This window comes from Schistocerca serialis, chromosome 8, assembly GCF_023864345.2.
Source record: "Schistocerca serialis cubense isolate TAMUIC-IGC-003099 chromosome 8, iqSchSeri2.2, whole genome shotgun sequence".
Taxonomy (NCBI): Eukaryota; Metazoa; Arthropoda; class Insecta; order Orthoptera; family Acrididae; genus Schistocerca; species Schistocerca serialis.
Window position 1 is genome coordinate 302529597 of NC_064645.1, and position 25295 is coordinate 302554891.

Consider the following 25295-nt stretch of genomic DNA (forward strand, 5'->3'; position numbering starts at 1 on the left):
GAAACAGGTATCTGACTTCTTCTCTAAGACATTTGTAAACCGAAATTCAGTTTATACGAGGTGCATTCAAGTTCTAAGGACTCCAATTTTTTTTTCCGGACTGGAAAGAGATAGAAACATGCGCATTGTTTTAAAATGAGGCCGCGTTCATTGTCAATACGTCCCAGAGATGGCGGCACCGTATGGCAGATGGAATTTTACCGCCAGCGGCGAGAATGAGAACTGTTTTAAATACTTAAAATGGCGACGTTTTCCTTACTTGAACAGCGTGCAGTCATTCGTTTTCTGAATTTGCGTATTGTGAAACCAATTGAAATTCATCGACAGTTGAAGGAGACTTGTGGTGATGGAGTTATGGATGTGTCGAAAGTGCGTTCGTGGGTGCGACAGTCTAATGAAGGCAGAACATCGTGTGACAACAAACCAAAACAACCTTGGACTCGCACAAGCCGGTCTGACGACATGATCGAGAAAGTGGAGAGAGTTGTTTTGGGGGATCACCGAATGACTGTTGAACAGATCGCGTCCAGAGTTGGCATTTCTGTGGGTTCTGTGCACACAATCCTGCATGACGACCTGTAAATGCGAAAAGTGTCATCCAGGTGGGTGCCACGAATGCTGATGGACGACCACATGGCTGCCCGTGTGGCATGTTACCAAGCAATGTTGACGCGCAACAACAGCATGAATGGGACTTTCTTTTCGTCGGTTGTGACAATGGATGAGACGTGGATGCCATTTTTCAATCCAGAAACAAAGCGTCAGTCAGCTCAATAGAAGCACACAGATTCACCGCCACCAAAAAAATGTCGGGTAGAATGATGGTGTCCATGTCCTGGGACAGCGAGGGCGTAATCCTTACCCATTGCGTTCCAAAGGGCTCTACGGTAACAGGTGCATCCTACGAAAATGTTTTGAAGAACAAATTCCTTCCTGCACTGCAACAAAAACGTCCGGGAAGGGCTGCACATGTGCTGTTTCACCAAGACAATGCACCCGCACATTGAGCTAATGTTATGCAACAATTTCTTCATGATAACAACTTTGAAGTGATTCCTCATGCTCCCTACTCACCTGACCTGGCTCCTAGTGACTTTTGGCTTTTTCCAACAATGAAAGACTCTCTCCGTGGCCGCACATGCACCAGCCGTGCTGCTATTGCCTCAGCGATTTTCCAGTGCTCAAAACAGACTCCTAAAGAAGCCTTCGCCGCTGACATGGAATCATGGCGTCAGCGTTGTGAAAAATGCGTACGTCTGCAGGGCGATTACGTCGAGAAGTAACGCCGGTTTCATCGATTTCGGGTGAGTAGTTAATTAGAAAAAAAAATCCGAGGCCTCAGAATTTGAATGCACCTCGTAGTAACAAACTTTTAAAATACAAATTGAAAATCACCTCCATGTATACTTCACAGATACAATTAAAACTGTAAATAACACTGCAGAAAATGAATAATAATCTACAGATTACACAGACAGCGGAACTCTTTTCTCTGGTTAGATTACTTTCCTTAAAGAAGTGTGCTTTTCTGTCAGTTGATATCGGATGATCTACAACAACTCGCCGAATGAACGCAATGACGTTCTCAGGATAGTATAAAATTTAACATTGTAATTTCTTAAATCATTAAAAATCGGGTCAAATAACCAGTTTATGTCAAAGTCAGCAGTGAAATGAAGTACCTAGAATTTCTTAGCAGCAATTTCTTTCTACTTCGAACTACACACATAGTTTCTACCTGTTCTGCTGAGCGAACCCTGAAGGCATTCCTCTAGGACCTCCGTTGGCTTCTCGTACTGCCACCCCTGAGTGCTGCCAGCAGAGCGGCCAGCAGTGTGGTAGGGCCCTAAGGTCACGCACTGATGTTCGCAACTCCGTGGTACGGCGCCGTACCATGCTATGCTCCTAGGTTCTTAATACAGATAAAATCAGATCAGCCTGTCATGTTATGTACGATGTCTCGGCTGCCTGGTGTCAGCCACATAGGCTGACTTCGCTCCACCATGTTATTTGTGGACTTCTGCTCATGTTGCCAGCTGCTCTTAGTGGTGAAAAGAATTGTCTGCCTGCTATAAAGTGAATAGCGTACTAAAATGCCTGCTGCCACATGCCACACAGGGCCATGTCGTCCGTTTCGATGGCATTCATGAACTCATAACGGGAGTTTTTGGGTCCTCCTTTCTTAGCGTGCCTCTTACTTAACACCCCACATTACCATCTACAACACTCCAAATGCCTGACGTAGAGTTACGACATCGTTGGCTGTCAATGAAACAACCGCCACTGAAATATTGCTCAATTTAAGCCACGGCAAACAACTGCCAATGCCAGAAACGCGTGCTCTTACTGCATCTGTCGAAAGTAACTGTCCGTCACTGTCACTGTTCTGGCAATAAAGGCTGTTGCTGCAAGTTCACTGTGCACTTTTTCTACAATATTGTTCGCCATCACAATCACGCAAAAATATCCATGCAATAGATGCCATGTATTAAAAACCATCTATGTATAAGCCATACCCTGGCAACCGCTTGTAACAGCGTAATTGTAAACGTGAGGGCTGTAGCTGGAGAAACATCTATAGAGTTTTTCTATAGGACTAAAATAGCGTCTTTTAAGGAAGTCACTCTCGCTGCCGGAAATTTTGTTTGGTCGTTGCTACGTTCATAAAGTGGTGCTGCAACATGACCCAAGGAATGTATGGAACTACCCTTTGAAGAAGGGGACAAAAAATTTCCTTTCTACGGATGCCTTTCTATTCAGTTCTGTACTTCTTGACACATCACTGTTAACGTTACACACCAAGTATTGCAAAACATATCAGTGATGTATAGATTAGTACTGGACATTCGTGAATCACAATGGTATCAACCATAGCTTATAACAGAGTATCCAAAACACAAATTTTAACATAAATAAGCAGGAAGATTAATCCACTTTCACAGTATTATACAGTGACTTAACACCCACGACCTCGGTAGTTATGGGCGGCACCCGACTCTTCCTTATTGTTATGAATCACTTTCTCAACAAAGGGTGCTCTTAATTCATAAACCGAGCAGTGAACAGATTTCTGCCCAGACCACCAACTTTGCGTCCACGCTCGGCTGTGGACATCTGCCGACTCCGCACACTAACAACAGAGCTTCTGCCTCGAGCGTTTTAACCAGTCACAGTCCAGGATATCGACGCTACCATATACGCTCGTGTTTTGTTCAGCCAGTAGGAAGCAACGACGCTGTTTCAAGGTACGTTAAGGCTCCATAACTCGTCAACGGGAAGGAAAAACTTACTTTTACACAACACAGTAGTCTTCAGGCATATTGCACAGCACTACAATTTACTGGATAATTCTCTCTTCTTCAGGAAAATGACAATCAGGTGTGAGGTGATTGTTGTGTGGCCACAAGGTATGAGTAACGTCCTTTTCCAAAAATCGAATGTAGCTGTTGCATCCCTGTCCTAAACATTAACTTGAGACTTCGACCGTCATGTATAGAAAAAGGGTATCAGGCAAAATGAAATGGCCAAGCATCGTCATGTTTGTGCCACAAAATTCTGTCCCAGATGAAGTTAAATACAATTCTAATGGACTAATACCTGCCATAAACTTTCGGCATGGCTCACTGAAGTCTCAAATGCTGTAGTGCACCACTTCCTTTAAGCCAAAATTTCAACCAAAGTGTCTGTCAAACCCTTTAAATCTTAGAATGAAATTATGAAATAAATAAATAGTTGAAAAGTGCTACAACTAAATAAAATTCAAATTTTCCGCCAGATTTTGAATAGCCCGACATTTTCTACATAGGAGAATTGGCCTTTGTCATGCAGGGAATGGGGAAAATCCAATGATTCGTCGATGACTTCATCAGTAACCTACTTTGCGCCAGAACCCGTCCCGTGTACCTGCTCGTAATAATACATTTACTGATATCGTCAGTGAGAATTTTGTTTTTAACTTTTTTTTATCTTTGGGATAGATACTTGATTTCCTCTCTATTCGTTGTCATTCCATAATTTGCACATCACCGACTAACGTCAAAACATTTACGAGTCGAAACTCTGATTACAGAACGGGGAACCTCACACAGCGCTGCAATCTTAAAGTCATACATCATTTGTGTTTCTCAGTGAAGCTAACCTGTAGTGTGAAATACTTTTCACCTCGCAGCACCTACCTTGCTGTTACAAATTTTTAAAACGGATCGTGTAAATGAAATATGTGAAAGACATATGGATATTAGATTTTCCTCGAGCGGATGTTGTTAAGTACTGCGGAATTCTATTATACTCCTTGATTGACTTTTGACAATGTCTCCTCTGATGTGTGTTTTGACAGGAACGCTGACTTGTTGGAGAGGAGCCTAGGTGCGATGCTGCTGGCACAGAGTGTAGCTATCGGTGCGGCCATTTGCTTCCAGATGTTTCAAATTGCCACGGTGAGTGAAAGTATAGTACAACTGTACTAACTGAGACTGGCTACTACACACTGGCTCTCCTGTATTGTTATCCATGAACTGCTGATTTTTTATTCTACTTTCTAGACTAGTTACTATTCTAATTGGATATTCCATAGGTCATCTGCACACTTATCTTAAATGATTTCAGGCTACTTATGCTCATTAAGGCACACGATGTTAGGTTGGTTATTTAAGGGATTGCTAAATGCTGACATGAAATACAAATTTAATAATTAAAGTGAGCATGTTGGTCTGCTACAGTGTGAATAAATTCTGAAATGTAGTGAAATTAAGCGATAAGAGTAAATATGGTTCAAATGGCTCTGAGCACTATGGGACTCAACTGTTGTGGTCATAAGTCCCCTAGAACTTAGAACTACTTAAACCTAACTAACCTAAGGACATCACACACATCCATGCCCGAGGCAGGATTCGAACCTGCGACCGTAGCGGTCGTGCGGTTCCAGACTGAACCGCCTTTAACCGCGCGGCCACTCTGGCCGGCTGAGTAAATATGTTAGAGCTCTATACTACACATATTGATAACCGTTAAATGAAAATCTAGACACAATTTCCAGAGACAAATTACTTTAGGCGAGGTAATAGATGGGAATCAGTTGGCGCTATATCTTGTAAAATGGTATTATATCAATTTGTGCTTCCAATCCTTCATATTTCCCGCCGTGAAAGGGCGTGGGATAAAAATTTATGTTTCATGATATTTCCTCCTTTCACTCGTTTTTGCATCCAGTTGGCCTTGAAGAGCTTTGCAAGAAAAACAGTCCACAGAATATTTTTGCTTTCAGGAAACAGCGATCATAATCTTACTGACTTCGTCTTTCTTGGGTAACTGCACAGGGTCCCATCAAATGCTTTGTCTGTTTCGTTTGTGGCACGCAGGAGCGCGATCGACTCATCAGTAACAAATTAGAATATTAAATATATTGAATTCTTATTAAAACGATTGAACATTTGTTTCGATCTTTTGCATTTAGCTTGCATTCTACAACAAACGTGGCATGCATCTTATCAGGACCCACTGATTATTTATTCTTAGTAAATAAAATACCTTACTACTAAGATCGAATCGTGGTGTCAAGTATTTCATAAATCTGAAAATCTGTTAGCATACTGAGCATTTTCTGAGTTTCTTTTGTGGTTTAATTTTCTATCATCCACTACACAGGTCACCTTGAACAGAAGAAAAGCAACTTTACTATTCCACTATCCATTTATTAACATTTGAAAACAAAGAGGTCTTCCCATAAGTTCCATCATTGTGGATGATTCTAGTTGGCAATAAATCACCCAAAAGTAAGAATTTACATGGCATCCATTATACCGATTTGAACGAAACATGAACAATACGAATCGTTTCCAATCTCATGTACACAATAGTAGACCACATATTAAGTCAACCCTTCATTTACGTTATTTAGTAACGTTAAGAAACGGCCCAAGGTGGATAAATTCTCAGATAACTTAACTCAAACAAATTCGAGAACGCAATTTTTCACTCTGCAGAGGAGTGTGCCCCGATATGAAACTTCCAGGCAGATTAAAACTCTGTGCCGGACCGAAACTCGATCTCGGAATTCTTGCCTTTCGCGGGCAAGTGCTCTACCATCTGAGCTACCCACGCATGACTCACGACCCGTCCTCACAGCTGTACTTCCTGCAGTACGTGGTCTCCTACCTTTCAACCCTCACAGAAACTCTCCAGCGAACCTTCCAAGACTAGCACTTCTGGAAGAAAGGATATTGTGGAACACGGCTTAGCCACGGGCTGGGGGATGTTTGCAAAATGAAAATTTCACTCTTCAGCGGAGTGTGCGCTGATATGAAACTTCCTGGCATATTAGAACTGTGTTCCGCACACAGACTCCACCTCGGGACCTTTGCCTTTCGCAGGCAATTGCTTTGCTTCTGAGCTACCCTACCACGACTCACGCTCGTTTCTTCCGGAAGTGGTTGTCTTGCAAGGTTCACAGGAGAGCTTCTGTGGAGTTCGGAAGGTGGGAGACGAGGTACTGGCGGAAGTAAAGCTCTGAGAAAGGGTCTTGAGTCGCGCGTGGATGGATCAGATGGTGGAGCACTTTTCTGCAAAAGGCAAAGGTCTCGAGTTCGCTTCCCGGTCCGGCATAGGGTTTTAATCTGCCAGGAAGTTTCAAATTCCAAGCAAATTATTTATGTTCCATAATCAGTTTGTGCTCAAAAGAAGACTTAGTTCGTTCTAATTACTACTTTCTTCCCTCTCGGTATATCTCACTTCTGTTAGTTCATTATATAAAAAAAAAATAAACAGTTCTGTCTCACTATTAAAGTTTATCCACCAATGTCTCTCCATTAGCTAAACCATCCGTTCTCTTCTTGACTTTTTGTATCTGCAGTCCTAATTGTTAACCATTGTTGAATTTTCCTTTCTTTTCTTCTCTTTTTCTAGACCATGTATTTGGTTCGAAGTCTGCAGCTCGTGGTCGTGCGGTAGCGTTCTCGCTTCCCACGCCCGGGTTCCCGGGTTCGATTCCCGACGGGGTCAGGGATTTTCTCTGCCTCGTGATGACTGGATGTTGTGTGATGTCCTTAGGTTAGTTAGGTTTAAGTAGTTCTAAGTTCTAGGGGACTGATGACCATAGATGTTAAGTCCTATAGTGCTCAGAGCCATTTGGTTCGAATTTTAATTTCAGCAATACTATTGTGACCCTTAATGTCAGATTGCCATTTATATTTGTTGAAGTAAATAGTTCACAGTTGAAACTCTGGTGTCTCTCCAATACAGTGATACCTTCGGAAGCCATTACAACGAGTATTACACAAATCCCAAAAACTACCTCTTCAAGTTGTTCCTCCAGATAGTTCATCTGCATCACATCTTCTCATTTACAAATTTTGTAAACAGGTAATCATCGATCATCCTCTTCTTCTTTTTATTCTCTACATTTCCCACACTCAGCCTAGTAACAGTTTCAGTATTCTTGTTTCGTGTATTCTTCTTATACTCGTATATCCATACCACTAGTTTTCTTCCATCCATCCATCCATCCATCCATCCACTTTCATAATCTCCATTATATTATACTGTATTACTGTTATTATTATTATCATCACCGTTATTATTACAACTGTAACTATACAGGGTGAAGCGAAATTCACGCACTCGGTCTTCGCAGCGCAACTCCTCACATGCAAGCGATAAAAACATGTCTCTCACAAAATTTCGTGCGGCGAGAACATCCGGCAGAACATGGACATGAAAGAATGGCAATCTGGCAACACTGTAACCTCATGTCAGTACACAGTCCTTGTCCTGTTTAGTTGGTGCACGGGATAACGTTTTGGGTTAGCATGCAGCTGGTCGATGGTTCGATCCTCCATTGAAGTCTATGTTTTTTATTTGGTAGATGTTGTCAGGTGGTATGGTATCTGGCAGCTTAATCGTTAACAGACATTGCAGCAGCTCCTCTAGAAAACACTTGCACTTACATACTATAATCGTAGAAATGGGAGATTGGTCACCTTTGAAAGAAGCCTTTTCATGTCATGGAGTTTCACAATTACCTCATCCACTAGATGCGAAACCTGTTTTCTATGTACCCTCCTCCAATGGTCCCAGAGATTAGTAACAACCATTATTCTCGCCTCGTTCAGATCCACACATTTCGTTAGGGCCTTATGTTACCATTCGGACTACCAATGTGCTTTGCGAATAATGTCCAAACTTGGTTACTATTTGTATGTATTATCACCATAGTCCCATGCCTTTCAGCACTGAGTCTGGTAACAGCATGCTGTTTAGTACGTTTTTTAATGGATTGCTATTATTATTATTATTATTATTATTCTATCGATGGGACTGCGGAAACATCACGTCTATTACCGTTAGGGACACAGGTAACAGTGAAACAGAACATTTCACATTTAGCGATGTTGGTATGAATCATGCGGAACAATATCTGTCAGAGGGGTAATGAGCATTACATGGAACAGGCGCATCTTTAGCATCTCGAAATTGATATTTTTTTGTAGTTATTCTGTCCTATGACAGATCATTTGCTTCAACTGTCTATTTCTTATTTGTCTAATCACATACTTGTTACGTTCAGAGTAAATTTAGGATACATGTAACCTAAGAAACGGCGTCTATTATAGAATCAAATGTCAGAATCCCCCCCCCCCCGAGGGCATGCAGCTTTACTGTATGATTACATGATGATGGCGTCCTCTTGGGTAAAATATTCCGGAGGTAAAATAGTCCCCCATTCGGATCTCCGGGCGGGGACTACTCAAGAGGATGTCGTTATCAGGAGAAAGAAAACTGGCGTTCTACGGATCGGAGCGTGGAATGTCAGATCCCTTAATCGGGCAGGTAGGTTAGAAAATTTAAAAAGGGAAATGGATAGGTTGAAGTTAGATATAGTGGGAATTAGTGAAGTTCGGTGGCAGGAGGAACAAGACTTCTGGTCAGGTGACTACAGGGTTATAAACACAAAATCAAATAGGGGTAATGCAGGAGTAGGTTTAATAATGAATAGGAAAATAGGAATGCGGGTAAGCTACTACAAACAGCATAGTGAACGCATTATTGTGGCCAAGATAGATACGAAGCCCACACCTACTACAGTAGTACAAGTTTATATGCCAACTAGCTCTGCAGATGACGAAGAAATTGAAGAAATGTATGATGAAATAAAAGAAATTATTCAGATTGTGAAGGGAGACGAAAATTTAATAGTCATGGGTGACTGGAATTCGAGTGTAGGAAAAGGGAGAGAAGGAAACATAGTAGGTGAATATGGATTGGGGGACAGAAATGAAAGAGGAAGCCGCCTGGTAGAATTTTGCACAGAGCACAACATAATCATAGCTAACACTTGGTTTAAGAATCATGAAAGAAGGTTGTATACATGGAAGAACCCTGGAGATACTAAAAGGTATCAGATAGATTATATAATGGTAAGACAGAGATTTAGGAACCAGGTTTTAAATTGTAAGACATTTCCAGGGGCAGATGTGGACTCTGACCACAATCTATTGGTTATGACCTGTAGATTAAAACTGAAGAAACTGCAAAAAGGTGGGAATTTAAGGAGATGGGACCTGGATAAACTAAAAGAACCAGAGGTTGTACAGAGATTCAGGGAGAGCATAAGGGAGCAATTGACAGGAATGGGGGAATTAAATACAGTAGAAGAAGAATGGGTAGCTTTGAGGGATGAAGTAGTGAAGGCAGCAGAGGATCAAGTAGGTAAAAAGACGAGGGCTAGTAGAAATCCTTGGGTAACAGAAGAAATATTGAATTTAATTGATGAAAGGAGAAAATATAAAAATGCAGTAAGTGAAACAGGCAAAAAGGAATACAAACGTCTCAAAAATGAGATCGACAGGAAGTGCAAAATGGCTAAGCAGGGATGGCTAGAGGACAAATGTAAGGATGTAGAGGCCTATCTCACTAGGGGTAAGATAGATACCGCCTACAGGAAAATTAAAGAGACCTTTGGAGATAAGAGAACGACTTGTATGAATATCAAGAGCTCAGATGGAAACCCAGTTCTAAGCAAAGAAGGGAAAGCAGAAAGGTGGAAGGAGTATATAGAGGGTCTATACAAGGGCGATGTACTTGAGGACAATATTATGGAAATGGAAGAGGATGTAGATGAAGATGAAATGGGAGATATGATACTGCGTGAAGAGTTTGACAGAGCACTGAAAGACCTGAGTCGAAACAAGGCCCCCGGAGTAGACAATATTCCATTGGAACTACTGACGGCCGTGGGAGAGCCAGTCCTGACAAAACTCTACCATCTGGTGAGCAAGATGTATGAAACAGGCGAAATACCCTCAGACTTCAAGAAGAATATAATAATTCCAATCCCAAAGAAAGCAGGTGTTGACAGATGTGAAAATTACCGAACTATCAGCTTAATAAGTCACAGCTGCAAAATACTAACACGAATTCTTTACAGACGAATGGAAAAACTAGTAGAAGCCAACCTCGGGGAAGATCAGTTTGGATTCCGTAGAAACACTGGAACACGTGAGGCAATACTGACCTTACGACTTATCTTAGAAGAAAGATTAAGGAAAGGCAAACCTACGTTTCTAGCATTTGTAGACTTAGAGAAAGCTTTTGACAATGTTGACTGGAATACTCTCTTTCAAATTCTAAAGGTGGCAGGGGTAAAATACAGGGAGCGAAAGGCTATTTACAATTTGTACAGAAACCAGATGGCAGTTATAAGAGTCGAGGGGCATGAAAGGGAAGCAGTGGTTGGGAAGGGAGTAAGACAGGGTTGTAGCCTCTCCCCGATGTTGTTCAATCTGTATATTGAGCAAGCAGTAAAGGAAACAAAAGAAAAATTCGGAGTAGGTATTAAAATTCATGGAGAAGAAATAAAAACTTTGAGGTTCGCTGATGACATTGTAATTCTGTCAGAGACAGCAAAGGACTTGGAAGAGCAGTTGAACGGAATGGACAGTGTCTTGAAAGGAGGATATAAGATGAACATCAACAAAAGCAAAACAAGGATAATGGAATGTAGTCTAATTAAGTCGGGTGATGCTGAGGGAATTAGATTAGGAAATGAGGCACTTAAAGTAGTAAAGGAGTTTTGCTATTTGGGGAGCAAAATAACTGATGATGGTCGAAGTAGAGAGGATATAAAATGTAGGCTGGCAATGGCAAGGAAAGCGTTTCTGAAGAAGAGAAATTTGTTAACATCCAGTATTGATTTAAGTGTCAGGAAGTCATTTCTGAAAGTATTCGTATGGAGTGTAGCCATGTATGGAAGTGAAACATGGACGATAAATAGTTTGGACAAGAAGAGAATAGAAGCTTTCGAAATGTGGTGCTACAGAAGAATGCTAAAGATTAGATGGGTAGATCACATAACTAATGAGGAAGTATTGAATAGGATTGGGGAGAAGAGAAGTTTGTGGCACAACTTGACCAGAAGAAGGGATCGGTTGGTAGGACATGTTCTGAGGCATCAAGGGATCACCAATTTAGTATTGGAGGGCAGCGTGGAGGGTAAAAATCGTAGAGGGAGACCAAGAGATGAATACACTAAGCAGATTCAGAAGGATGTAGGTTGCAGTAGGTACTGGGAGATGAAAAAGCTTGCACAGGATAGAGTAGCATGGAGAGCTGCATCAAACCAGTCTCAGGACTGAAGACCACAACAACAACAACATGTCAGAATGAAATTAGCAAACAAAACGAATGCGCCCCAAGCCAGGATCGAACCCACGACCTCCTGTATGCTAACCCAAAACTCTATCCACTGCACCAACTGTGAAGCACAACGAATTTACTCTCTCAAAGATAGGTACCATTCATGTGGTTATAGTGTTGCCAGATTGCCACTCTTTAACGTCCATTTTCTGCCGGATGCCCTCGATGGACGAAATTTTGCGACAGACATTTTTTTACCGCTGGCATGTGAGGAGCCGCGCTGCGAAGCCCGAGTGCGCGAATTTCGCTTCACCCTGTACGTTTTTCTGCCACAGTGCGTCAGATTCCGTGTTCAGTTTGAAATGATTCGTAGATGGAAGTTCAAGATGGTAGCCTGGTCAGATACAATAAAAGATCAGATGAAACAATGACACGAATAGTAATTATTTAAAGATGTAATTTGATGTTTTCAAATTAGCGGTTTCATTCTTATGTATCGATCCTGTACACTGTTAACTCTGCTCTAAGGGCTAAAGCAACTTCTAGAACGTTGATAATATATAATTGGTTGTCTATGTGGTAATTGCACTTCTTATGGTTAATACTAGCTGTTTTACAGAGTGCAAACGGACTGCAACAGATCGGGAAGTTTGGCTGCTACTTGTTTGCAATGCTTGCGGAGCTCTTTGTTTACTGCTATTTTGGAGATGACCTCATTACAGAAGTGAGTTTTTCATTGGGGAACATACGAGGTACAGTAGCACATGGATGCTTCACTACCAAGACATCATTCAGCACTTATTTCATTGTGTAGTGACAGATATATACTGCAATGCTTGAAAATACACGCCTTGTAGTTTCAACGACCATGTTTCACATCCAGTATCTGAATGCATTTGATTTTTTTTAAATAGAGAATACACCTTAAATATTTTGTTTATAACACTAAACCACAAAAATTTCGCCCTATTCGATAAAGGAAATCTTATGTAAGTTTCATATATAAAAATCATTTTGTTGCTACGTCAGATGAAAAAAGAAGAATATTTATATATGTATATCTTACAACCAAGAATATAGGAAAGGTGTAGAAAAATTCGATGCACGAAGAAGGGCACTCAGTGGTTTCCTGAGAATAGAGGGACCGAAGAGAACGTCAGTTTCATGAGTTGTATCGGTACACATGCGACTGCATGCGCTACCAGTGTGTTCCAAACATGCCTCGGAAAAAACCGTATTTTTCTGGGAAAGTGATTTGGATAGCCCTTGTGCTAGGCACCATTTGTGTAATTAACAGAAGATCCATTTTACTGTAACTGTACAGGGTCAAGTTTTGAATATTAAAAACATCCTCCAGCTCAGGAAATGGAGCAAACAGGTTGCTTCTTTTTCCCTTAGATGTGGTCTACGGTGCCCTTAAGGGGCTTATGGAGGCACCATTTAGTTCATGGGCGGTTCCTGAAAAAACTCGAAAACAGGTTTCTCATCATTTTTTCTCCGTTAGCGGCGGATATCTAAATAAATAACAGCAGAAAATTATTCAGATTCTTTCTCTAGATTTTTATCTAGAAGTTTCATCTTCCCGTTTTCAAAAATCTTTATCCGTAATGGAGAAACACCTCAAAAAATTTGGTTTTTGGGTACCAAAACCGGATTCCAAGACAGCTATGCACACCAGATGGCTGTTATTTTTATTACGTATGTCAAAGATGCCGATCTTGAACAACCTCGAGACGTTTCTTGACGCCTTCATCAGTTAGGGTAGCTTGTGGTAGCGAGAGGTGAGTTGCGAGTTAAAAAGAACGGGAATATGTCCACAGGCCACAATGTTTGGTACAATTTTTGAGGATGCTGTGGAAGGTAGAATAAGCTGCAGGTACCCCAGTTTTCAATCAGAGTCCTTTAAACAGAAACATTTTTGTTTTTTTGTTTTTGTCTTCCAATAGGATCATTATTCCACTGGTTATTCAATTGTACTCAGAAAGTGATGAGGCAAGATCATAGTGACTACTTACAGTTGTGCTATTATTATTATTATTAATATTATTATTATTGCCAGTTATTACTTTCATTAAGAATGCCAAGTATTATTACTGTGATTGTTTTGTAATATTTTTCTGAATGTATTTTTCCTGGTCACATATAAGAGAGGGTCTTAAGGCCCTAATCCAGTCAGGCTAAATAAGCAGTAAATCGGTAAATAAATAAATGTCACACTCCTTAGTCAGAATGATAGTGACGTTGGGCGTATGTTAATCTTATCCTCTTAAATATATAATTAAGAGAAACAATCTGATGATATACACATTGTTTTGCAACAATTGTTCACATTTACAGCGTTCATTTTTAATTTTTTTATTACCTACTATAGGTGTGAAACGGTATACATAATATGTTTCTTGAGGGTCTCATAAATTACAAAAAAGATGTTTACGGAATAAAATAGGTGATCCATAGAGATAAAACTACCACTTGACAGGATATTCATTTTCCTTGCTAATTTTCGAATAACTCTTAGCTGTGTTGTTTGATCCTTATCCCAACTATATTTACTTCAGTACTACATACAGAAAAATGTTTCCCTTCTGGAATTCTATTTGTGAACTTCGCTGTTTTTCTCACACTAGAATGTATTACCCACTACAGTTTTATCGAAATACATTTTTTTTGTGTAACTGTCGCTACCAACTAAGGTTACTCTTTTCATTACAATGTTTACTTACATACAACTCACATGTGATTCTAATTTCTTGGTGTCATTCAAGAACTAACTCTTAGTTAGGTTGAAAGTTGATTCCTTTTTTCGTGAAAGAGTTCTCATCTCAAAATTTTGTCATTATGTTTCAATGGTGTCTATTATTTCAACTCGTTATCATTTAACTGCCTTATTCAGTCATTTTCCTGAGCGACTACGACACTGAGCCGGAGATAGTTTAAGACCCACAATTTCCTGTGGTCCCATATTGACAGACTGAATCCGTGAAACACGTTCAGACGACTCATCCGTTAGAGTACTCTCTGAAATAAGAATTGCGCAGATTCAAGCCCCCAGCCAAGAATCATTTTTGCTCTAGAAGTGTAATATTAGTTTACACTCTGCTCGAGGGTAAATGTTTCATACTGAAGTACTCGTGACATTTCAAAATTAAACTCCTTTCATTCCTTGCTTCGCATAAAACTAAATACATCTCAGGGTCTCATAAGATACATATAACTGTACCCTGCAGTCCGTCATTTGTAATCCACCAGCATGTCCCATTTTATATCACGAGCTGCACTGCTGTGAGTAATAATCATGGACTAATGAGTAAATGTGGGACTGCAGAGTTATGCTGAAGATTAGATGGATAGATCGTGTAACTAATTAGAAGGTACTGAGCAGAATTAGGGAAAAAATAAATTTGTGGCAAAACTTAACTAAACGTAGAGATCAACTAATGTGGCTCATTGTGAGACATACAGGAATCGTTAATTTAGTATTGGAGAGAAATGTGGGAGACAAAAGCTGTAAAAGGAGACCAAGAAATGAATACCGTAACTAGGTTCAAATGGATGTAGATTACAGTAGTTATTCGGAGATAAAAATGGTTAGAATAGCATGAAGAGCTGTATGAAACAAGTCTTCTGGCCGAAGGGACAAAACAGCAAGATATCTAAAATGCCGTGCTTCCAGCACGATACTTACAGTACTGAACAGAGGATCTAGTAGCTTCTAAAGCTTTTACCCTAATTTAGTACAGTTTTTTATTTTAACTCACAAAATACATGACATTTTAATGTTTAGACTATTATGAACCACACTATCGTAATAAGTCGCAGTGAATTGCGTTCTGAAAGTGGTACACTGTTGCAGAGCGAAAACGTGGCCCTGGCAGCGTATGACGCGGTGACGTCGCTGCAGGAGTGCCCCCTGTCCATCAAAAGATCGCTGCTGCTTCTGATGCACCGCGCGCAGCGACCGCTGCGCATCACCGCCGGGAGGTTCTTCCCACTCTCCAGGGAGTCATTTGTCTCGGTAAGGAAGGCTATCATGTGTTTCTGAACCCTCTAGTAATCAACGCTCAGCAGGAACTGCGTAGACATAACTCATACTTTCATAGGTATTACTTCTGTACATTGCCTTCTGTACATCTTACGTATAGTTCCGATGGTAATGTACTCACCCAAAACTATAACTTTTCTTTCGTCACCAAACAGGTTGCCGCAAGACTTTTTGGTTGAAAGTGTTGTCCAGAAGGTAATTTGAATCATTGTTACAAAAATATGATACACCTGCAGTAAATAATAATTCTCTTCGTAAACCGAACCTTGAAGTTTTTCCTACCTGTCCATGCTGCAAACAGCCACAGTGGATGAGCCTGCAGGTTGCAACAATACGCCAAGTTTCGTGTCCCTGTGTGGTACATGAATTCGCTTATTGTACTTTTTCGAAAAAATCAACGCACAAAACCTTCACACTGCGTATTTCCAAATGCCACTCAAGTTTGTGGTACCCATATCAGGACGAATGAAACAAAACTTATATGACAGTCTGTTAAGTATATGTCTTACCAAAATCCGAAAATGTTAAATTCTTGAGAGCTTCATAGCGTCCCTAAATGCCCCATATAGAGGACAAATATGAGCATAACCTCTACAGTAATAAGCAGTAGAATAAACTAAAATACTTTCTACCCTGCATTTCGCAGAGGCACCCAGGTCACTCATATCTGTAATCTTAAACTCCCGTTTTTAGATTTTTACAGGTTTACAAATAACTTTTTCAGCATGCCACGAATTTCTCTGTTCTGGCAACCTCATCGCAGAGTAGCTGTTGCCTACGACGTCTGCAATTACTTGCTGAATGTAGTTCAGTATCTGCCTTCTCTACAGTCTTCACCCTCTACACCTTCGTCTGGTACCATGAGTATAATTCTCTGATGTCTTAAGACACGGCTTATTATCTTATTCCTTCTTGTTTTCAGATGTACTCTTCTTCATTGATTCTGATAAGAACTTTGCCATTCCTTATCTCATCCCTTCAACATCCTCCCGTAGCACCACATCTCAAACACTTCGATCCTTCTCTTTCCTTATTTCCCGACACCACATGACCCACTACCATAAAATGCTCTCCTACAAACGAACGTTTTCAGAAATTTTTTTCCTCAGAATATGGCCGCTGTTTGACACTCACAGACTCCTCTTCCCCACGAATGCCCTCTTTGCATGTGCAGATCTGCTTTTTATGTTCTCCTTGCTTCGTCCGTCCTTGCAAAGAATCGGAATTCCTTAGCTTCATGTAATTCGTTGCCCCCATTTTCATGTTAACTTTATCAAAATGGCTCTGAGCACTATGGGACTTAACTTATGAGGTCATCAGTCCCCTAGAACTTAGAACTACTTAAACCTAACTAACCTAAGGACATTACAAACATCCATGCCCGAGGCAGGAGTCGAACCTGCGACCGTAGCGGTCGCGCGGTTCCAGACTGTAGCGCGTAGAACCGCTCGGCCACACCGGCCGGCTAACTTTATCGATAATCTCATTACTGCTACTTCCTCTTTCATCTACATCTACATTTATACTTCGCAAGCCACCCAACAGTGTGTGGCGGAGGGCACTTTACGTGCCACTGTCATTACCTCCCTTTTCTGTTCCAGTCGCGTATGGTTCGCGGGAATAACGACTGCCTGAAAGCCTCCGTGCGCGCTCGAATCTCTCTGATTTTACATTCGTGATCTCCTCGGGAGGTATAAGTAGGGGGAAGCAATATATTCGATACCTCATCGAGAAACGCACCCTCTCGAAACCTGGCGAGCAAGTTACACCGCGATGCAGAGCGCCTCTCTTACAGAATCTGCCACTTGAGTTTATTAAACATCTCCGTAACGCGATCACGGTTACCAAATAACCCTGTGACGAAATGCGCCGCTCTTCTTTGGATCTTCTCTATCTCCTCCGTCAACCCGATCTGGTACGGATCCCACACTGATGAGCAATACTCAAGTATAGGTCGAACGAGTGTTTCGTAAGCCGCCACCTCCTTTGTTGATGGACTACACTTTCTAAGGACTCTCCCAATGAATCTCAACCTGGTACCCGCCCTATCAACAATTAATTTTATATGATCATTCCACTTCAAATCGTTCCGCACGCATACTCCCAGATATTTTACAGAAGTAACTGCTACCAGTGTTTGTTCCGCTTTCTTTCGGCTGTTTTTGTTTCACTCTCTATTCATGCTCTGTACTCATTAGACTAGTAACTCCTTTCAACACGTCCTGTAACTCTTTGTCACTTTCACTGAGGATAACAATATCAAAAGTGAATCTTATCTCTGATGTCTTTGCACTCTGAATTTTAATCCCACACTTGAACTTTTCTTTCTGTCATTGCTTCTTCAGTGTATAGATTTAACACTAGGGGCGATAGACCACATCCATGTCTTACACGCTTTTCAATCCGAGGACGTCGTTCATGGTCTTCTTTCTATTCGCCCATTATTCTTGTACAGATTACAGTTATCCGTCTTTTCTTCTATTTTTGCAGAATTCCGAACATCTTGCACCATTTACACTGTCGAATGCTTTTTCCAGGTGAACACAATGTATGAATGTGTCTTGATTTTCTTAAGTCATTCATCCATTATCAATCATAGCACCAGAACTGCCTCACTAAAGCTTTCCGCAACTTAATCTGACAGTCATCTAAAAGGTACACACTTTTCTTTCTCCTTTTTTTTGTATACTCTTCATGTCACCAGCTTGGGGGCATGAGCTGTTAAACTGATTGTGTGATAGTTATTGCCGCAACATGCCGTTAATGCCTTTGGGATAGTGAGGCTGGTGTTTTTCCGAAAGTACGAAAGTGTGATGCTATGTCTCATAGATCCTACACATCAGCTTGAAGAATCACTCGGTTTGCCTCTTCCCCAAATGGTTTCAGAAGTTCAGAAGATATGTTATCTATGCGTTCTGCAGTTCAAGATGGCCGCCGAGTGAGATCACAGCTCTTTTCTTCGTCCGCTAAAAGAACTTATTTAAGAGGAAATAGTGTCAAATTTAAATCTTCTTTGTTTCGTATACTTGCTGAAGTGTCCGTTCTTGTCGTACAGCTGAGTATTAGCGTCTCAGCAGAGCTTATTCCTGAAAAAACTTAGTGTTATCAGAAGTCCCGATAATCGCGACATAACATGTAATTCTGCATGACATAAACACAGAAAATTCTATTCAAGTTTCCTTGATAGTGCAACATTCGTTAAAAAAAAAAGACGGTTACTAGTTTCATCAGTGTCTATTGTCACAACAGAAGTGTAATTAAACGTTTCTAAATCGTATTTAACTAACACATTTCGTATTGTTTACTAGTTAGATATACACGGTCTAGGCCTAAATTTTCCAAGTTATAAATATTTAAAAACCTGACCAAACACGCTTGATACATAAATTCTCTACACGCAAAGTAATTACTAATTCATTCTTCTGTCGTTGTCTCTCTAAGTCAGTACCAAAACAACGAAAACTGTACTTAAGACCTTCGTATCGTTTTTTGTTTACATACAGTTATTCTCGCACCCTAGACAGATTTAAAACATTCTTTAAACTTAATTATACTTTCGAAACTGACCAGGAGTGAGAAATGTGGGAGCAGTTATAGGGTAGTGAGTAGAGGGATCTGTTGCAAATCTTGTAGGAAATCTTTTCACTGGTGGGGAGGGGGGAGGGTGGGCAATGCAGTGGGGGGAAAAGTGGGAGAACAGAAGAGGCGCTCTCCTGGAACTGCAGAGTATGCAGCAGAACATTTCGATTAGGTAACAGGAAAGGAAAGTCTGCTCCCTTCAGGCACAGTTGGAGGAAGCAAAGAATGAACTGATAAGGATCAAGGGAGGTAGGGAGGAGGTTGGTTGGGAACTGGCAGCTGGCAGGAGGATAGGAAGAAAGAGAACGGGATCTGTCAGTTTTATCATCAGCACCAAAAACGGGTATCTACCACTACCAGAGATAAGTGGAGAAGAGCCTCAGGTAGAACGAGGAGCAGGAAATGTGCAGCACACTTCAACCGACGCCAAGAATCCTAGGAATATGCACAGTGTTAGGAAGAAGAAAGTGCTGCTGCTAGGTAGTAGCCATGGGCGAAGTGTAGGCTCTCAGTTACAGGAAAGGTTAGGGGCAACATCCCAGGCCACCAGTATCTTCAAGCCAAATGTAGGGCTAAGTCTTGTGATAGAGGACTTAGGGTCTGTATGTAAGGACCTTACAAATGAGGACCATGTAGTGATACTGGGTTGGGCAGGAAACAGTTTGGACAGCGATGGGGAATATAACATAGTTGGCGGCCTGGACAAGATTGCATCCCTGACTCATGGCACCAATGTACACTTTGTTGAGCTGTTCCAGCATCATGATTGACCGCACCTTGAGGGAGCTGTGGGGTTAGGAATGGCTCATGTCTCTTAGGTGCCAGTAGGGATGATCAACAGATGGAGTTTCACTAGGCATGACCTGCTCCAAAACAGGACTGGGAAGGGAAGATTGGTACAGCTGATTCATGAAAGTATAGGGGATGGATCTTGGGTCACATATGGTCAAATACCTGTTATCATGGGTAGGAAAAGTAAGTCTTACTTAGGATAAATCCAGACAACAGGTTCCCCTGGCTAAAGAATATCTCCAGCACTTTAAAAAATGCCACGTGGGATTAGCCGAGTGGTCTAAGGCGCTGCAGTCATGGACTGAGTGGCTGGTCCAGGAAGAGGTTCGAATCCTCCCTCGGGTATGGGTATGTGTGTGTTTGTCCCTAGGATAATTTAGGTTAAGTAGTGTGTAAGCTTAGGGACTGATGATCTCAGCAGTTAAGTCCCATAAGATTTCACACACATCTGAACTTTTTTTTTTTTTTTTAATACTGAAACAATCATTCACAGGACATATTTTAACTCTCCAAGTATTACACATACCAGATGTCACAAAGAAAAACAAACAATTGGAATTGTAACATGGGGTATTTCACAGACTTAACAATCCTCCATCAAAACATGCAATCAACAAAAAATATAATACAACTAATAGAAGTCGAACTCAAATCTTTGATCTGAACAGTAGCCTGTGGAACTGAGCACTGGTGAAGAGAGACAGAAATTTAACATTTAGTGCTATCATTGTATGAATGGGCAAACTCTCACTGCAGGACTGCTTCAAGGGGTGGAGGATCATGCATTTATAACATAAAAGGAACACAGTTCAAATCAAGACATGACATTGGTACAGCAAGTGAAGACAAACACTTTGCAATATTAGCTAATGAATTAAAAAGGCTTGATATCACAAAGAATTTATGAATTATGTGTATATAGATTTCCCAGTGGTAGTGTGAGCACTTTTTTCAATAAATTTGACGGATACTACGAAAGGCTCTACAGGGAGGCAATCGAAATCGCTAAACACCCAAATAATTTCAACCGAAAGGAGGAGGGCGTCAAATTAAACGGTATATGGATGCCGGTGTTAAAGAAGATGTGTACCACTCGTACACTACTGGGTGATGGCAACGGCGATCGACGGCGACGGACAGCGGCCAATTGCACTGACGTTTTCAAAACACGTCACGTCATGCCGCGGCGCGGGGGCGCGCGGACACGGAATTTAGCGGCAGTCAGTAGCGAGCCAGTGTGTGTGTTGGGCCTTCCATCAAGCTATGGACCCCCTTGAAGATGTCTCCCGCAGTCGGAGACGAAACGTTGGGAATCACCACAGAATTCATCAACCGACCACGGCATAACAGCCCGGATAATTATAATGGACATCGACACTAATATCATAAATGAATCCAGCACAACCCTCACAAATATCATTCAAGGTTTTGGCACGTCCTTAATGGTCAATAGTGTAACAAGGGTTACTACAATGACTGTATCAGTAATTAACCATGTGGCCACAAATATGAACAGGGAAAAATGTGATGTAGCTGTAAAAAACCTTGGACTATCAGACCATCACTGTCAAATAACAACAGTAAAATAAGGCATCGAATCTTTCCCTAAACTACAAGCCTAAAAACGATATCTATCAGAAACTAGCAAAACAAAGCTGGGATGAAGTGTATAAGGAAACCAATGTGAATATGAAATTCAATAAATTCTCCACATTATTTAAATTGAACTTTGGAAGAGCATTTCCAAAAGTATGCATTTCTGTATCAACACCTCACTAAAACAGATGGACAGCAACAAGGTATTAAGAAGTCCTACCAAATATTTAAATACCTCAGGTTCATGAAAAAGAGTCGCAATGATCCAGAATTCTTAAATTTCTATCATAGATACAAAAATATCTATAGGAAGGTGCTGATTGCTGCAAAAAAAGTCGTTTAATGACAAAATAATACATAATGCAGAGAATAAAAGCAAAGCAGACTGGAAGTTATAAAAAAGAAAACAGGGAGAGGCAAAGAAATGCAGAATAACGTACTGCTAAGGTAATAAATTACTAAAGTAATAAATTATCCACAATACTTAGAAAACTACATAAATGAGCAATTATCAAGTATTGCAGAGAAGTTACAGCAAAAATTCCCCAAAACGAACATATAACCTGTAAATAATGTAGCACTACATACAATGATGTTACTTCACACCACAGAGAATGAAGTTAATAAAACTGTTCAGAAATTAAAAAATTAAAAAACAATGGGCTTAGATGAAGTACCAATGTGTGTACTGAAACAATGCAAATATAATAAATGAATCCTTCACATCAGGGACATTTCCAGAGCAGTTAAAACAGGCAACAGCTGTACTTTTGGCTAGGAAAGGTAATGCAGAAGACATATAAAATTATTGGCCCATTTCCCTACTGTCACGATTCTAAAAAATAATAGAAGCAATTATAGAAGACAGATTAATTAATTACTTGAATAATTACAATCTTTTAAGCAAATCACAGTTTGGTTTCCAAAGTGGCAAAAATACGCAGTCAGCTGTAATGGAATTCACAAAGGTAGTACTTTATGCTATTGACAAAGATGAGTGTGTCACATGCATATTTTTGGATCTTTCTAAGGCCTTTGACACAGTTGACCACAAGATTCTATTAAATAAATTAAAAGCATTAGGAATAAGGGGGGGGGGGGTGGTAGCTAATGACTGGTTTCGATCATACCTAGCAGATAGGGTACAAAGAATAGAGATACCACTTCCTCTAGTATATCTAAACATTTAGTAAAATACTTATCATAACCAAAATACATTAATACAGGGGTTCTGCCAGGTAGCGTATTAGGACCAATGCATCAATGGCTTTCCAAGTAGTGTTACTCGTGGTGAAAAAATTCTCTTCGCTGATGACAGCAATATTATAATCGCAGAAAAAACAAGGGAACTCCTTGCAGAGAAATCAACGATTCGTCAATAAGCAATAAAGTGCCATTGAACATAAAGAAAACTAATGTCATGAATTTCAGTTTCAAGAAGGAAAACGACAATGTTAAATAAATGTAGATGGCACCTCTATAGGTTGTGTAACAAATGCAAAATTTCTAGGAATGAATATTGATTCTCAGTTGAAGTGGTGTGAACACACAAAAGTACATGCAAACAGAGTATCATCAGCATGTTATGTCCTTAGAATGCTATCATCAGTGTGTAACATGCATTGTCTCTTAGTTGTCTACTATTCATATGTGTACTGAATTCTTAGCTATGGCATTCTGTTTTGGGAAACAAATGCACAAAACATGAACACAATTGTCAAACTCCAGAAAAGAGCCATAAGAATCATAACCAAAAATGGTACTCGAGCTGTTGTAAAGATCTGTTGAAGACAAAGGGGATTTAACTGCTTTGTGTGAATACATTTACCAGTCAGCTGTACACATCAAATATTGGTAATTACTGCAGAAACAGTTCTGTCCATAGCCATGGAGCAAGAGCTAGACTCAACTTACATTGGACAAGGAAAAATAAACATAAAACTCAAAACAGCATTTTCTACCAAGGAATAAAATTGGACAATAAATTACCATAAAAGGCAAAAGAAATTGCAAAAATACACTTATTTAAAAAGGTAGCTAAAAAGTACCTGTTACATAATACATTTTATACATTGAAGGATTGCATAGCTAAAACAGAAAAGAGGTTTGGCAAAAAAAAAATGTTATGCAAATAATTAATTATAATGATTATACAACATCCAGCATTCCACATAACACCTTCATACTATTTTTTCATTCTTTTTTCCTTTTCTGGAAAAATTTGCCCCTAAGCTATGCATTGCACAATACTAACACCTCTCCCTCTTTCTGAGCTCAACATCTCAGTCATTATAGAGGGATGCTGGCTCAGCTTTTCAGGATAGCAAATGGGATGTTGCGCTACAGAAAACTGCCCAGAGATCACCAGTGTGTATGTGTGTGTGTGTGTGTGCGTGTTTGTATGTGTAGCGAGTGAAGTGTTATGGAACAATGTGTGTATAGTGAGTGCACTGACTGATAGAGAGATATGAGTGACAGTGTGGCATTACATTATTTGGTAAGTTATTTGTAAAAAAGTTATTGTATACCAGGAGTAAATCTAATGATTATCTCTAAACTAGAAGTCTTTAAATGTATCTGTATATGAATTAGTATATTCTAAATTGGTCTAAACTTGTAAATACTTTGACATGTCTGATATATTTGTAAAAATAGATCTACAGATGAATAAAGTTACTACTATTTGACTCCAAAGCTCCGCTACATGCTGACTCCAATAACGGATTCCATATGTGTTGCGTATCGACTCCCATTTCTTCCTCAGTGACGTGTTCAGACAAGTACTTCCCCTCATAGAGACCTTAAGTGTCCTTGTCCTTCCTGTTCGCTCTCCCTCTCTCTCTCTCCCTCTCTCTCTCTCTCTCTCTCTCTCGTCTGTGCTTAAGTGGAAGTCCCACTGCACTCTTAAGATTGGCAAAGTTGTTTTGAGTTTTGCATACGCCAGTTGTGTCCTTCCAACGACCAGCTCTATTTAGATTTCTTCACATTTTTTTCTACAGTCATTTCGCCTTAGATTCTTATAATTTCATTCCTCAGTAACTTACATTTCTGATTTTTTTAATTTCTTGAACAATTTAGTTTTTGAACCCACAGACTTAAAATGCAATAAATTTAGTAACATATTGCCAAGATCTATTATGTTTGTTGAAATGTTAATATCAGCAACAATTCGGAAATGGAACATTAGATTAGGATTTTCGTAATGCCTTAAGAATTGTTAATGTGTTACGAGAGGTTATTTCAGATATTCTACTGCAGACATGCGATGCATAAAAATTCAACCTGTGGTATTTCTCACGAAATAGCTGTTATTCACGATTTTCTTCTTTTACAGGTCGTCAACGTGTCTTACTCATTCTTCGCAATTCTACGAAATTTCAAGGATGAAGAGGAGTAGCGCGTTTCTGTTTGTAACGCAATTCTCACGCTTTATTCTGTTAAAGAGGAATTTAGCGTTCGGAATAAGTGAGAAAGTTTTATTTTTATTGTAAACAACTATATATTATCTTCCTGAAAGCACCACTTACGTAATGTAGTACCAAAAATTAGTATAGTACTAAAATAATACTTCATTAAACAGACCTCAGAACAATGTACCCAAAAATCAAAGGCAGTCTAAGCAAATATAGCCATCAAAATATCTACACAGTTCATGTAA

The 25295-nt window shown here is 40.1% G+C and overlaps 1 protein-coding gene across 1 annotated transcript in view; it reads left to right on the plus strand.

Moving 5' to 3' along the window:
• The window catches only part of LOC126416981 (odorant receptor Or2-like), a 56585-nt gene extending 31551 nt beyond the window's left edge, over positions 1-25034 (plus strand). Inside the window, exons 3-5 of the mRNA XM_050084866.1 lie at positions 4337-4436; positions 15482-15643; positions 24972-25034. Of these exons, the coding sequence (XP_049940823.1) occupies positions 4337-4436; positions 15482-15643; positions 24972-25034 (325 nt within the window). The remainder of the gene's footprint in view (positions 1-4336; positions 4437-15481; positions 15644-24971) is intronic.
• Positions 25035-25295: the final 261 nt, after the last annotated feature.